General features: G+C 42.2%; 1 protein-coding gene across 11 annotated transcripts in view; it reads right to left on the bottom strand.

Moving 5' to 3' along the window:
- tjp1b (tight junction protein 1b) overlaps positions 1-15,592 on the bottom strand; it is a 29,822-nt gene that overhangs the window by 4,321 nt on the left and 9,909 nt on the right. For 6 of the 11 annotated variants that reach the window (XM_026365552.1, XM_026365556.1, XM_026365557.1 and 3 more), the window contains exons 2-24: positions 13,987-14,043; positions 13,433-13,557; positions 13,218-13,320; positions 12,681-12,996; positions 12,266-12,372; positions 11,525-11,693; positions 11,276-11,420; positions 8,663-8,796; positions 7,889-7,994; positions 7,163-7,313; positions 6,422-6,530; positions 6,111-6,330; positions 5,735-5,919; positions 5,549-5,644; positions 5,373-5,455; positions 5,068-5,278; positions 4,873-4,973; positions 4,408-4,758; positions 3,863-4,096; positions 1,959-2,825; positions 1,408-1,499; positions 850-1,065; positions 614-750 (exon numbers count right to left, since the gene is read on the bottom strand). In XM_026365552.1, coding sequence (XP_026221337.1) covers positions 614-750; positions 850-1,065; positions 1,408-1,499; positions 1,959-2,825; positions 3,863-4,096; positions 4,408-4,758; positions 4,873-4,973; positions 5,068-5,278; positions 5,373-5,455; positions 5,549-5,644; positions 5,735-5,919; positions 6,111-6,330; positions 6,422-6,530; positions 7,163-7,313; positions 7,889-7,994; positions 8,663-8,796; positions 11,276-11,420; positions 11,525-11,693; positions 12,266-12,372; positions 12,681-12,996; positions 13,218-13,320; positions 13,433-13,557; positions 13,987-14,034 — 4,306 coding nt within the window. In that variant the 5' untranslated portion in view covers positions 14,035-14,043. The remainder of the gene's footprint in view (positions 1-613; positions 751-849; positions 1,066-1,407; positions 1,500-1,958; positions 2,826-3,862; positions 4,097-4,407; positions 4,759-4,872; positions 4,974-5,067; positions 5,279-5,372; positions 5,456-5,548; positions 5,645-5,734; positions 5,920-6,110; positions 6,331-6,421; positions 6,531-7,162; positions 7,314-7,888; positions 7,995-8,662; positions 8,797-11,275; positions 11,421-11,524; positions 11,694-12,265; positions 12,373-12,680; positions 12,997-13,217; positions 13,321-13,432; positions 13,558-13,986; positions 14,044-15,592) is intronic. The other 5 variants (XM_026365555.1, XM_026365562.1, XM_026365561.1 and 2 more) reach the window with 2 other exon arrangements.

The raw sequence follows: 15,592 nt of genomic DNA, 5'->3' as shown, positions 1-15,592 counted from the left end.
GAAAAAGTTCTAATCTTTCATGTTATTGAAGAACAACCTTAAAAACCTCACAGTGCGAGTGGAAAAAGTATGCGAACCTTTGAATAATGACCTCAAAAAAAGCTAATTTTAGTCAGGTGTTAGCATAAGTTAAGAAAATGAGTTAGCTACTTCAACTTACAAACTTGACTTTTGCGCCGCACAAGAAGAATACGCCTATGTGAGCCATGACTTACAAAAAGGAGTTTTCAGAGGATGGAGAGGGTTACAACCAGCGACCAAGGGTTCACATACTTTTTCAACTATCACTATGAGATTTTTATGGTTGTTCTCAATAAAGACATGAAAGGTCAGAATTTTTTGTGTTATTATTTTAGGCACAACATATTTGTTAATACTCTCGACTTAGATGAAGATTAGATCACATTTTATGAAACATTAATGCAGAAAACCATGAAATTCTATGAATTCTATGTATTTATATTTTGTATTGATGCTTTGACATGCAATTTAAAGACATTTTCAAACTGCAGGGATTTTAACCTAAAGATCTGATTAACTTGAAAGGCCCTAAAGTGAAGTTGCAGTAGAGATGTACGTAATGAAGTTTGAGAGGAAATGTTAGAGAGCTTACCATCACTAGGGCTGAGTTTGGGCAGCGTGTTGGGTGGGATGGCAGAGGCTGGGGGCCCGTACTGAGTAGAGGGGCTGATTTGTGGTAGTGGTTCATATCTTTTTTCCACTGGACTCACCTTCTCTACAGATTCAACTCTGTAGTAGCAACACAAAAACAAACACAGTTAGGTGCGATTACTCTTATGTGAGAGCAAAGCTCAGAAATGACTGCTGGCATGAGCTGCGTTATTCTACCTGTTGTAGGGGTAGGACAGCTGAGATGGTTTGGGCAGATCATGGAAGCGATTGATACCAGGGGCGGGCTGACCCATGGCTTTGCTGTCAAAACTACGGCGATCAAAGTAGGACAACTGTTTCCTGTAGTACTCCTCGTCCTCATCTGGATCATAGTGGTTAGGACGCACTAGATCATCCAGAGGCTTACTATGGGGCTTCTGTGGCTCAGGAGCCCTGCACAGAAAACCAAAACAAACAAGTGAAACAGCTGAAGAGATTCAAACAGCAAGGAAATAGACAGGAGTGTTGGAAGAATTCAAGTACATAATGCTTAATTCATTTCATTCTTTTCGTGCTCGTTTGAAGATGAGTCACACTTAGGAGACACTTATCCTTTGTGCGTCTTTTGCATCTTTGCATACACCAAGTCCGACTCACTGCACGATGACTTAACTCCACTAGATGGAGCTCAAACAACAATGAAAAGAAATTCCAAGATGCCTTTGCAAGGATCTTGAAGTTTTGTCCTTCCCCACCTACTCTGCAGCCTGGGGTGCTGTAACGAGGTCTACATACCTATAGGCAGACTTCTCCTGCTCCAGGTTGCTCAGGGAATTTGCTTTGAGGACTGGGCCAGGTGCACTCACAGGTTTAGGAACATCTGCAGGCTGAAAAGCAAAGAGAGAGTGTCTCTTTAGTGCTTTTTGCATCTGATCCAGATTTTTGTTCACATGAATGGATTGCTTGAATTTAAATATATGACACTGTGCCAATGCTAGAATAGGCATTTTTTATGCATCTTGCCATTCTGCAGTTTTTTGACTGATGTATCTGCATTATGGAAAATGATAATTTGGTATTCATGCAGTTTATCTAGTTAGCTCATATTCCTTTGAAAATCTGCATATTAATCCACTTGTTATCTATACACACTGTGATATAAAGTAAAACAGTGTTAAGATCCTATGTCTTCAGATACATTTAACATATTTACTGGCTGCTACTGTAACTGTATTTCTTTATTAGCAATGTTTGTAACTATGATAAACTTACTTTACAGTTACTCCCTGTGGCAAAATATTTTTGACCTATTGAAGTGACATCTGTACACATGGTAAGGATCTTACCCTGACTGCCGACGACTCTGCCCCCTCTTTAGCCCTGTCCATAGAAACAGACCGTTTATTCTCAAACATCTTGACTCTGTTGAGCACTGACTGTGGTTTCATGGCTGGGTCATCATCCAGGTCTTCCCGGGGCGGAGGAGGGAGAGGTTTAGACCCTGGAGTGATGGCTGGCTCACCTGGGGATGGCAGGGTCTCTGATTTAGGAGGGGGAATGGTGGGTTCAGAGTTTATCATAGGGTCATGTATCCCTGGTTTGTAGCCCCGGTTTGGAGGTCCAGGAATGTAGGTGGGCCTCAGAGCAGAGTCACCGTAATACTGCTTTGGAGGTTCTGGTGATCGAGGTGAATTAATGGGAAAGCTGTGAACTTCTGCCTCATAAGGAGAGCGGGCATCATAGCCTGCTGGGGGTGGGGGTGGGGGCGGGGGTTCATCATAACGAATGGGCCCAGGTTTACTGTGGCGTGGTCTGCCATCATAGCCCACCGGTGGGGCCTCATCATAGCGTGGCTGAGGGGGGCTGTAATCCCTCCCTGGTCCATCCTCGTAGGGTGACCGGGGGGAGTAGCCCATGGGTTGCTGGTGGCCCGGCTGGTACCCTGTGGGCTGGGAGGATGAGGTCTGCTGGTCATAGGGGGGCCACTGTTCGTTGTAATGAGGCACACGGTTGTCGTAATGCAGGTGAGAGTCAGTGTTGTGAGGCTTTGGTTCTGTGTAGCCGCCTCCATCGTATCCGTAAGGCGGGTGGTCGTATTCGCGGTATGGCTGTTTGTCCTGGTACGGCGGCTGGTGACTGTAGCTCAGAGACTGCTTCAGGCCATGGTTGATTCGCAGAGGGTCCTCCATGTTGTACAGATCTTTCTTGTACATCTGTGAAGAAACATCACTAAATTAATTACACCAATCACATTGCCATCATTTTGAGCCACCATGTTGAGGAAAAGAAAGCTGTCAGGGAAAAATTCTTTCCCAACATCAGAGTAAAAATAACGTCAATATTACATAAAGTACTGGGAATAAACTTAAAACCTTGAGCAACTGAACCAAACCCTAATAACCAAATTATTTGAAAGATTTCACTACAAGGTAATTTAACAAACACCAAGTCAAAGTGCAATTACACAAGCAAACCTTCCAACTATCAATTCAAAAAGAGACCTGAATGCCAGTTTGACAAGATGCCTTTCAAGAATGATAATAATCCATATAAACACTGCTGGATTTTACACAAGGATGCATTTCATAAATGGTGAACTAACAAATAATTTGCACATTTCTGAACAGCCTCATGTCAAACATATGATGTGTAGCCTGTAGACAGCAAATCTAGTCACAGTACTTCCTATGGAAGAAGGACAAAATTACTTAACAAAAAATATAATGCATGTTTTGGAATAGGTTTGTTTTTCCATAGGGAGAATTACTTGATAGAAATTGTTACCAAGACTACTGTCTGCAGGTTAGCTTTCATCATGCAACCATTCAGTTTGCATCTAATGCAATGTCAAACTACTGACACTACAAGAGACGACACATCTACTACTACAATGCCAATGTAAGTGCTACTATCGTTCTTCTACAGAAGAGAGTTAAAGCTGAAAGGAACCCAAAAAACATTAGGAGCCATGCAAAGGAAGTACGAGGCAACAGTAAGGGCTGGTTGTGGATGTCTTCACCCTGGTCAAAGACTCAGATGCACCAGTCCTTCTGGTCTCCCAGCCCACTGTGGTGCATGTGGACTAGCACATTTTCTCTGGGAGCCAGAGGCACACAGTGGGCTCAGTGAGTCACACAGTGTGGGCATGTCATGCAGAGAGCGAGTGGAAAGCATGTGCGAGAAGACAGGCAGTTAAAACAGCAGGCTGGGGCCCAGGCCCGGTCCAAGTGGCTGGTGAAACAGCGGGTACCTTTGGTTCTGGACCAGGCAGTCCAGACGGGTGGGGTTCGTGTGATGGTGGTGGTGGGGTCTGAATAAGCTCAGGGGCAGGGCTGGGGCTGCTAAGTGAGTCAGCCTTAGGAGCTGTGGCTGAAGCAGGCGGCTCCTCTAGGTGCACACCCTCTAGCTGTACGGGCTGCTCAGCAGCAGGGGACGCTACCACCATCGGAGGCAACGAGGGCATGGACAGAGCAGCTTCATCTTGCTGTGAAGTATTGTTAAGAGACATTTATAACACAGCCTACCAAGGGCACACAAAGCATAGCTCACCCCAACACCACGGTCTTCTTCCTCACACTGAAGCAGTTTTACACCAGCCAGAGAATGCAACTTGCAAAAATGTGGGTAGATAGATAACATACCAGTAGCTTCTAAAACACTGACAACATTTAGCCTTAACAAAGGTCAGGACACCACTCTGAAAAAAGAGCTATACATTTGCTCTGCAGTCAGATACTTTCAGAAATAAATTCATTGTTGAAAGGCATAGCCTGCAAAGCTAGATATGAACTTTACCTGTTGCGGAGCGGCCATCTTGAACCCAGCGGGGTCTATGCGACTGGCTGGGTCGGGCTGCACAGGGTGCTGGTACCCGGGGTAACCAGGAGTGTCCTGAATTACAGGAGGGTCCTCTCGCACAGGCTCTGAAGAGCGAGTGATGGCAGGCTCCGTGGGCAGACCCACCTCATCATTCAAAGTCTCATCAAGCTCCTGGTCTGTGTACGCTCCACCTTCCGTGTCTGTGTCCTCATAGTCAGAAGTGTGGCGGCTGTCCGTGCTATACATGGAGTATTCGCTACCTGGCGCTGATAGGTAGGACAGACGGTCATCATGGATATCCAAGTCATCCTCTGTAGTGCCATCCGCCTGAACAGAACAGAGACGCTGTCACCTCATGGCTTAGTAAGTGAGACAAACAGGACTCCTATAAAGCTGCTCAATGCAGTGGAAGAGAACAACTAACTGGCCAGTTTCTCTCACCTTGCCCTCTGACACCCACACCAACTGGTTCTGCTGTTGCTGGATTGTTTCTTTCAGAGCTCCATACCAGCCATCATTCATGTTGTTTAAGTTAATGGTGGCTAAAGAAGAACAATTTGAATCCCAATTTTACTTCATAAAGAATAACACATGTATAAGAGAAATGCACTGTGGTTTAAAACAGTGCCCACTCACTGGTGAACAGGTGGTGATTATTCTTCCTCAGTTTGATGGCTCGCTCATAGAGCTTCCTGGCGCTCTTCCTGGACTCTGGACACAGTCTGGTCCTCATGTTCTTCACACCCTGCTTATTATCAGGATTTAGGAAGACTACAATTGGGTACCACTGAGCATAGTTCAACCTGTCCACAGCGTTTGGGGTGATGTCTAGCACAGCATGTTTGTCCTTCATGAGATAGAGAGAAGAAAGTTATAAACATTTGAAATACAGTAATCTGTGAAATATGTTATATGGTTAAAAGGACCATATAAACGCTCACTCTATCAATTATCTGCTTGATGGTGTGAAGACGAATGATTCCTGAACTGCGTTGGTCTGTTCCTGCATCTCTAGGTTCACTCTCTAGAAAACGAAGTTCAAGAGTTTTATGAAGAACATTTCAAAAGTACTGGAAATCATAAGCATCTCTGTATTTGCAGTATTATGCATACGTACTTGCAAGCTCAAAAAGATCTGGCTCTTCTCTGGAGAGTTTTTCCCGAGCAACATCAGCAATAGGCCCAAATATCACGACTGGTCTGAGGAAACCAGCTGCAAAAAAAGAAAAAAAAAGTTACAAGAATGAATTAGTCTCACGTTCACACACTGTGTAGACTGGTTAGAAATGATGTGGTTGCTCACCCTCCCTCAGTACAACTCTTTCATAAGCTGGGAACTTTGTTTGGACTGGCTGCGAGGAGAGGTCCTCTCTGCTCTTCCTAAGGTTTCTCTTTGAGCTGCGAAGACCACGGAACCTCCAGAAGTCAGCCCTGTCACCGCCTGCTGTTTTGGGGAGAGTGTATTGCACACTGGAGAGCTGCTCCGCTCTGTTGACAAATAGCAGAGAAACAGAGTTCTTAATGTAACACAATTAATGAATGTGTGTTAAACTTGGCACAATACTGCCAGTATCTGATGACATTACATGGAAGTGATAATCATATGGAACGTAAATAGCATGTCACGCTTCGAGATAACCTACATGAAATTTAGGGAAATTCACACTCAGAAAACTCACCTGTTTTTGTTGGGGATGATGCCCCTCTCCACCTCTTGATGGTTCTTGCCAATGCGAATAGCAAGCCAGGACCCCAGCTTGCCATTGTAGAGGGTGTCCACCACACGGAACACCTCGCCCTTATTAAAGCTTAACCCATATGGAGACTCCTTCTCATACTCAAAGTGTGTCCGAATGTAGAAGGAATCCCCAACATCTGACTCCACAATCCGCCGATATACTGAACAGGACAAAACAGAGTCAGAAACACCAACCCTACATGTTGAACAGGAAAAGATTTCTAATCTCGTTTCCTCACTCACTTCACTTACCATCTTTCTTCTTCTGCGCCAAAATAGTCACCTCTTCACCCTTGGGAAGGTCCAGGAGGAACAGCACTGCCTCCTCTCGGATTATGTTTGCAAAATCTACATTATTTACCTGAAATGTATAAAAACAGAAGCTAATGTTTTGTGGTTTTCATAGAATAACTTCACAGGTAACTTGGACTTTAGTTTAAGTTAAGGGGTAGGCTCTAATGTGCATAGAGCGTGTAACAGAGCATTTACACAAAGCTCTTCCTATTCTCAGTATTGCCTAGGTACCTGCAAATTTTACTTCACTGCAAGAAATCAAGTCGTCATTGTTTGTCGTTATACATGGAGAAAAGAGGAGGATGTACAAACATTGAGATATATGACTGTGAAGAAAAGCGACAAATGCAGTGAGAGGAAACTCTTTTCTTCTGTGTGCTCCCTCGGGGCCATTGCTAAGAGACCAGCCTGGAGCTACAAGAATTTTGGAACAGCTAGTGTGTCAAACCAAGAATAAAAAGGGAAAAGCTTGAGGAAGCATCCCCATAAAACATGGCTGTTTAGTGACACCATCAGGTCTCTATTGTTAAACTAAAGAGGATAATAAGGGTCCTTTGTATCACAGAAAAGCAGCTCTAAATTTTTTTTACACAGAAATTTTCGCACTCTTTCATGTTACAGCAACTTCAATTCAGATACAAGCCCTTGACTTGAGCTGTCAGTTTATGCATCTGCTGTATTAAAATTAAAATATCTCACCCTGAGAATTTGGTCACCCTCTTCCAGGCCCTCCTTAGCAGCTGGGCTATCCTCCAGCACTCCAGCTACGAAGATGCCCACGTCATTCCCCCCAGCTAGACGCAGCCCCACGCTCTCCCCCTTCTTGAACTTCACCAGTTTCATGCTTGGCCTGAGTACAAAGACAATAATTAGACATATTTTGTTCGACATTACACCATTTGATGTCATTTCCTTTTAACAGATACAAACTACACTTTATGAATAGATAAGTGACACTTGAATGCCATCCAGGTTTCTTTTTTGTGGAGACAGTTTATTCTTAGGTGAACTCAAAAGCAGCGACTTGAACTGTAGAAAAAAGAAAGATACAACTCTCGAAAACATCTGATTATTTCAGTATTTTGGCTAAAGACAAAAATACCCACAGTAAACCGTCTCACAAATACTGATAGCTGTGCATAGCATGGGAATCCGAATCAGATTAATTTGCCAAGTAGCATGTACAAGGAACTGAACACAGTGAATTTGAAGCCCTGTGGTGTGCTTTGAGCATGAGAACACTGAAAAATGAAAGATGCACTGTTTCTGTGTTAAATGAAGATTTAATTGTTTTCCTCACACTTGACCTCTTTTTAAAAATTAGCTAAGACTTAATGGTGCTTAAGACTCCCACAAAGGTCATATAGTAGTTTCTGCTTTGTAGAGATAAGAAACATTTCTAAATTATTATACTATCAACATTACCGTAGGATGCTATCATCATGGGCAGCACTTGGCACAGGGGCATCAGAGGGACTAACTGGTAGGTCAACATCTGGCTGTCCAGGCTGGGCATATACCGGCTTGGGCTCTGAACAAAAACATGCAACAACCCATGTTATTATTGCTAAAAGTGTCCTGTGTACTTTTCTAAAACAGAGGAATACTTCCCTTAACATTGATAAAACTAAACATCTTAAACTCAAACAGCTTTTTAAAGACAGTTAAAAAAAAAAAACAGTAAAATCACAGAAATACTTGCGCACACAGACACAGACACAGACACAGACACACACACACACACACACACACACACACACACACACACACACACACACACACACACACACACACACACACACACACACACACACACACGGACACGCACAGGCACAGGGTGTCCTGAGCAGAGAGGTCAAACAGAAAGGCAGCAGAGTGCTGCAGGCTGGGAGGAACGTCAGATTCAATCAACTCATACGGTTTATTTTCACTTGGCTCCAGGCAACCTCAGCCAGGCTCAGCAGGCATCTAGATCTAACTTTTTTTTTGGCGTTGTGCTTTTAAAAAGGGCAAAAATGACTGGTTCAAACTAGAGTTTATATATTTACCATCATGAACAATTTAGTGTTCTGCTGCAAATGACAGGCAGAGAAATATGTCTCATAAGTATAAATATGAGACTAAAATTCAGATGAATGACTTCTCTTTACATACACAATGATCTGGTTTAAATGCTTATCGCTACACGGTATCTCTGACCTGGGAGTGGTGGAAGCTGTTTCTCCTCTCTGGCAATGGCCGACTCTTTCGGTTTGGGCAGAGGAACCTCCTCCGCTAGCTTCGCTGGTGTTGAAGCCGGCTTCGAGAGCCGTTCGTCATCCCGACTTCTGTGACTGCAGACAAAAATAGTTTTTGTACAATTTATCTTTAGAAAAAGGAAACATCATATTATAAATATTGTATTCTGCAGATGTAGAGCTTGTAGGCAACAGGAAGGCTTTGAGGCTACAGCGTCCTAACGACACACAACAATACCAAAGCCAAATCAAGGCTGTGTGGATTTTACTCCTGACTGCAGCAGACACACACTGGCTAAAAAAAATAAAAACAGGTGAAAAGGAACAGCTTGAGTCTGTGGCTGCATCTTAGTTTTGAAGGTCACCACTTTGTCTTTCAACTCTTTTGTGTTCTATTTTTAGAGCAGCTTATCTAAGGTGTCAGAGTGGATTCTGTCCTCCAGGTAAATTTCACTGTGTGTCTCTGGCTTTACACCAGCAAAGGTTTGGCTTCAAAGTCAGTTTAAACATTAAGGTTGTGTAAACTGATACACACCAACCCTGAACCAATTATGAATGAGATAGGTGTAAATGATGGCAAGAATTTTGTGTGTTTTGATGTGTTTCAAATGAGAAATCAGAAGAGAACAGGAGGAAGCTAAGCAGTCTGCCCAGAGTTATGGCTCCATGACTCTTCTGGTCACATGGTTGCTGACTGGCACAACTTTACTGGCAAAATACTACTTTAGTCACAGACTGAATAACAAAGCAACCATGAAGGTCTCTGTTTCAACTGGCTTCAGTGGAACAAACCTCTTTTTCAACCCCTCTTGGAGGAGACCCTACTTTTAACTGCCAACTTCCTGAACTGAGAGAAAAGGGTCACAGGTCATGTTCAAATAAACAATCACACCCTGTCCTAACATTTCTGTCCTGACGAATAAAACGCTTTTTAAAAAAAATTAGAGGCACTCGTGTTTCATCCAAAAAACACATTTTTTCTTTTGGCATTTTTACAGATTCAGAATTTTGACCATTTCCTAGAAATGAAATCTGTTGTGGCACAAATCAAGTCAGACATCTACAGATACACAAACAGAAAGTTCTTTCAAAAGCTCAGTCACATGTATAAGAGACACTGATAGTTAGTGACAGTGTTTTGTTTCTTCACTCTTGGAGCCATATTGTCCTTGTGCCAAGCATGTGGTTTGTCCATCAAAACATTCAATAGAAACAGAGATCTTGTGACACTTTCATCTTAAGTCAAAACAAGAAGCACTGCTAAATAATTTCTGAAATATACAGTAACACTACTCCAGCTAAATTTTATTAAGGTCTGCTCTAATTTCTCCATTGCACAGATGACTGAATTTAATTTAAATTTAACTGTTTGTTAAAGTTGTAACACCTAAAACTAGAGCTGTAATAATCTAAATGGTAAATGGTCTGCACTTACATAGCGCTTTTCTACCTAGCTGGTACTTAAAGCGCTTTACACTGCGTCTTATTCACCCATTCACATGCACAAGCACACAAACATTCACACACCGATGGCAGAGCTGCTATGCAGCTGACCTGACTCACCGGGGGCAACTAGGGGTTCAGTATCTTGCCCAAGCACACTTTGGCATGTGACGTGGCAGCCGGGAATCAAACCACCAATCCTGTGATTGGCAGTCAACTGCTCTACCTATTGAGCCACAGCCACCCCCGGTGGCTACTTCTACAGGAGTTACTATCACTACTACCAGCAGCTATTCGCACAGGGTTATTAGGGTCAAACTTATGGTATCCTCCAGCTGTTGATGCATAAACGGTATAAAAATGTAAAAGAAAATGTCACTAACTGTTTTTGCTAATGCAGTTTCCACTTTAAAAACGTTTCCCATTGATGCATTATGTAATTGTATAGTGTTTAAAACTGATGCATAAAAAATGTATTGTTCACAACCGCAAGTGGCATTCAATTTTCTAGAGACACAGCAATACAGTATGTGTTGTGGACTGAACTTTTACAGTAAGCAGAGTGGAGTTCTGACCGGGCTCTCAGGGCTAATTCTGACCAGGATTGACTCCTTTGCAGCTTAGCAGATGACATTTTTCTCAGGTCAATAAGCAGCACGAAAGGGGAACAACTGTGGTGCTTTATTGAGTTTAAATTAAGAATTAATGAGCTACTTTTAAACAAGGTTACAGTTAAAGAAGTGCTGAATGGGCTGATGGATAGCATTAATTCAAACATAAAATCGAAAGTCCTTTACAACCACAGAAGAGAACAACGAAATCATCATAATTGAGAATCCAGAACTGGGGAAGGTATATTCAATTTACCTAGATAGTTTATCGTTATTGTTAATAATTCTCAGTTAAAATAAATGACAAAATGAAATATAATTGACTTTAAATTTTAAAAAGCCTTTCAAATGTTGAGAATTTTGTTAAGATTGGCAATAAGTGTCATAATGGGGTGTATTTTTGTTTCTTGAATTAATTAGAAGTATGAAATATCTCTATGAAAATGACTTATTCCCTTATTGCATTTCTTTCATAGCAGCTAAAAGCCCGAAACATTTATTTATATAAAGGTGGTCTTTACCTGCCGTTGCTGATTTGTGGGGGTGAGTGTCTGGAGTGGTCTGAGGGTTCAGATCGTCTGTCAGGAGAGCGAGAGCGACTGCTACGATGTCTGTCATGGGATCGATTGGAATGGTCGGATGCCAGAGAATGGATATCTGAAATGTCTGATCAAACAAGAGCAACTGTTCAACGACTCTCATCAGAAATGCACACAAATCTGATTTCAAGCTGTGTTTTAGCTGATTCCATCACTTGACACCACTCTCACCATCTCTGTCAGAGGCGTTGGCTGAAGGAATGCTGTCATCAAGGTCAGGGATGTTCAGCAGTGTTGCTCTCTCGTCCCTCTGAACAACCATTTTTAACTTGCCCTTTGACCTTTCTATCAGTTTCTTGGCATCTATCAAGGAGAGGTTCTCTGTCACTGTGCCATTAATCTGAAAGTACCAGGAAAAACAGACATTAATATTTTTACAGAATTTGAGTCAATAGTGAGAGATATAAAACAGACATGTCTTGTTTCACATTTGATTAATCACAGTCATGTAATAAGTTAGGTTGGACTTCAAATACAAAACAAATATTACAAACAAAAGATCATGTTTAAAAATGAGGCCATCTAGACAATGATAATTTACATATTACTGATTCAGAAATGTAACAGTGAAAAAAATATCTAAAGCATAAAGCATCTGTTATGCACATTGAGCTATTGTATATGTTCTCCAAAAAGTCAAAGAACATTATGCATCATCAAAGCTGCAACTCTTAAGTGCTGTTATCCAACATTAGATAGTGGAGAATAGCAGAAAACCCACACATACAGGGGCTGGTGCAGTTGAACCACACAGATTTTGCACATTATCAATTCGTTTTTTCCATCAAAACCAAATTAAAGAAGAAGAAATAATTCATAATTCAAATAATTCAATTCATTCATGTTCAATATTTTATGATGGTAACAAATGTTCACTAGGCATCTGCCTTCCTCCCCCACTTCCCCCCTCACCTTCAGTACAACATCCCCTTCCTGGATGTTGCCGTCCCTGGCAGCCAGGCTCTCAGGGGAAATGTCCTTGACAAAAATGTGGCTGGCCAGGCGCAGGCCATATTCTGCTTACAAAGTGAACGACAGCAACAAAGACGATGTTAGCACAGAGTTCATGTAACCACACTCTGCTGACAGCCGCTGCTCCCAGTGGGATTAACAGAACTGATTAAAAAAGATTAATTGCTCTTTTACTTGGATTTATTTGAGCTAACTTGGATTTTGCTGTGTCTAGCAAATACTCTGGCAGTTAACCAATCCTGATTTGGAGGTCTTATTCTCTTCTAAAACTCTGGCTGTCTGGTAATGATGGGGAATAAGAAATTGTAATTTCTTGAAGAAAATCCCGACTTTATCCCGACTTTGTGAGCCTCACCTTCATTTTTGCGGGACTTGACTAGTGTGACCTTGGCAGGACGTGGCGGCAGGTTGTGTGACCGCCGGTCTGAGCGTGGGGAGAGACTCCTCTCCCGTGAGCCACTGCGCTCGCGTTCCCTGTCCCTTCGCCCGCTGCTACGCCCGCTGCGCCTGCCCATGGCCCCACCCACACTACTATAAGCACCACTGCGTCCGCTCCGTGTCTCGTATATCTCTTCATCGTAGCTGTCCTCCTCCTCATCATGCTCTGACATAGTTTCTCTCTCCCCTAGGCGACCCATGGGGACGTGCACCTTCCTTTTCCGTCTGATTGTCTGGGAAAAGGAAATAAGATGTGAGCTCAGCCTGACAACCAGTCGGTCACAGTAGGATGAATTAATCACTCAACCAATTGAGTATATTTCTCCTAGGAGCCAACTCTGAAATATATAAGAAGTTTCTAAATGTCATAGATGCTAACACACACAAACTATAGTTTCTGACTTTAGTTTTTCTTTACTCAAAGTTTTCTAAAGGACTTTGTAATGACACTCACAATTTTGGCAATTTTCCCACTTTTACGAAGCTGCTGGACTGCGTACGCATGCTCCACATTGTCCATGGAGACGGCATTGACCATAACAACTCTGTCATTTTCCCTAGAGAGATGGTACACAGAGAAAAGACATGCTGCAGTCATTCTGGAGCAGGTAGAGTAATTTAATACTAATAACTAGCAACCTGAACAGACTGCCAATAACAAACTCTTACTGCAACAGGCCTTCTGCTGGGCCTCCTTTCAGCACGTCTGAGATGACAATGGAGGTCTCGCCGCTCTGAAAATGAGGGTTATCCCGACCTCCTGATATGGCTATTCCGAAGCCAAACCCTGGTGCCTAGACACAGAGAAATAAATACATTAGGGCACAGATAGAGCAGTATTTCAATCTACAAATTCACCATATAAACTAATCTGTTATAGATTATAAAGGTGCTACTTGTAGATTAATTGTGATCCACATTTACATTAATGTATAAAAATACAGCAGTCATATATAATAGTTTCTGACTATAAAAACGTTTCAGTGTGCAGAGGATTTAGGCTCTAAAGTCAGTGAGGGAGATGAGTTATAAGAAAAGCTCTGTTTTGTCTTTTCTTTCAGCCGCTGTGTAGACAGTCAGCTACAAGATGTGATCCAGTGGAGAAAGAAAAGATGGAGAGAAAGGGGCAAAGATACAAAGATGGCAGGGCAGTTTTTGGGATTAAACTTAGGCTTCAACAGAGACAACTGTAGAGGGCATGTGAAGGAGGATAAGTTACATACCCTGTGTAGTGTTACTGTGTGCTGTTCCCAAATGACAGTCTCCTCCATTGCTGCGCTCTGGAAGATAAAGACAGAGGGATTAATATAAGAGGTCAGACAGATTTCAAATCTAAAGAGGTAAAACATAGCAACTAAAAGAAAATAGTTACTGGTCACATAACTAAAAAGGTCATTATGTCCTGTCAACATTTCTTCCAGAAAAAACCCAAACACTCTGGTTCAACCATTTAACATCATTGCAACAATGAACAAAAAAGCCCAATAAGTAATTTTAATGCACTTACTGCCGTCAACAAAATAAGCGTAATCTTGTCAGTGGAACTGTTGCAGATTTTTTTTTGTGTTATTGTGTACACATAACAACACTAGCCTTTGACTTTTGTGTCAATGCTGCATTTCAAATAAAGGGATATACTGTCAACCACCAACAAATTTACCAAGAACAAAAACAGTTCTTACTAAAAGTGGAAACCTGTCCCAGTGTTTCTGAGCTCTTCACAGGTGAAATTTAATAACGGGGCTACTATACACAGCAAGGGCTACACTACACAGTTGTTGAGTTTTACACTGCTGTTTATTTACAATGGTCCAGACAGCACTGCGTTGTGTGTGGTTTTCTTTGCAGCACATTCACACATTTACAACCACACGCTATCAACGGATAGGAGTCCCATGTTTACAGTGCACTGGTTATGCTAGGTACTATGATAAACAACTGGCTAGATACAATAAGACCACACTGAGGACAAGTCATTAAAATTAAAACACACTCGCATTAACAACCAGAGAGGATAAGATGAAGGTCAACTCCTTCAGCACAGTTAAGTCAGCACTGCCCCACAGCTCACTTCCTATCTCATCTGCTCTTCTCTATATCATTTCACCTCCACCACAATCTCACGACACATTAGACATTCAGTGACTGCATATGAAATACTATCAGGACCCTTCCTGTGGGGCAAATTACTACTCACATCAGAGTACCTAATGCAATAACCCTCATCTGTCACTTAAATTAATCCCAGGTCTTTGCCCTTAATAGGTGAGACTGTCACACATTTCTCTCCTGCTCTGCTGGTAATATCTTTGATACCTCTAACACTTACAATAAGGCCAACCAGGGAGGAAACTCATTGCGGCAAATTAAAGAGTGATGACAGATGAGATAGAGAGAGAGAGAGAGAGAGAGAGAGATCTAACATAAAAAGCAGCATCAATTACAGAACTTGGACCCTCAGCTAACATTACTGCCCCCATGTTGGCAGCTCAAAACCCAAAACATCCATGACAGTCCAGCTTCACATTGATGGGTAATATTTAAAATAATAATAATAATAATAAATCAGCATGACAACCTGCTAATAGTATGGTTAACAAATTTAAAAAAGTGATAATGAGAGCTACATTTTAGAAGTGCCAAAGGCAGAAAAGCAAACATCTTAGTCCCTGACTGTGGTAGTAAGCCAACTGTTTCTTTTGCCATCTAGTTTCCTATCATCATCCTTACGTCTGTCGCGACCTGTCGGCCAAGTGCCAAACATTATCCAACGTCTGGGAATATAGGCAGCTGAATAAATCGGCACGAGTGGCCCCAGACGTTCCCGGC

This window comes from Anabas testudineus, chromosome 6 (genome assembly GCF_900324465.2).
Source record: "Anabas testudineus chromosome 6, fAnaTes1.2, whole genome shotgun sequence".
Lineage (NCBI taxonomy): Eukaryota > Metazoa > Chordata > Actinopteri > Anabantiformes > Anabantidae > Anabas > Anabas testudineus.
This window is presented reverse-complemented; position numbering and strand designations above follow the sequence as displayed.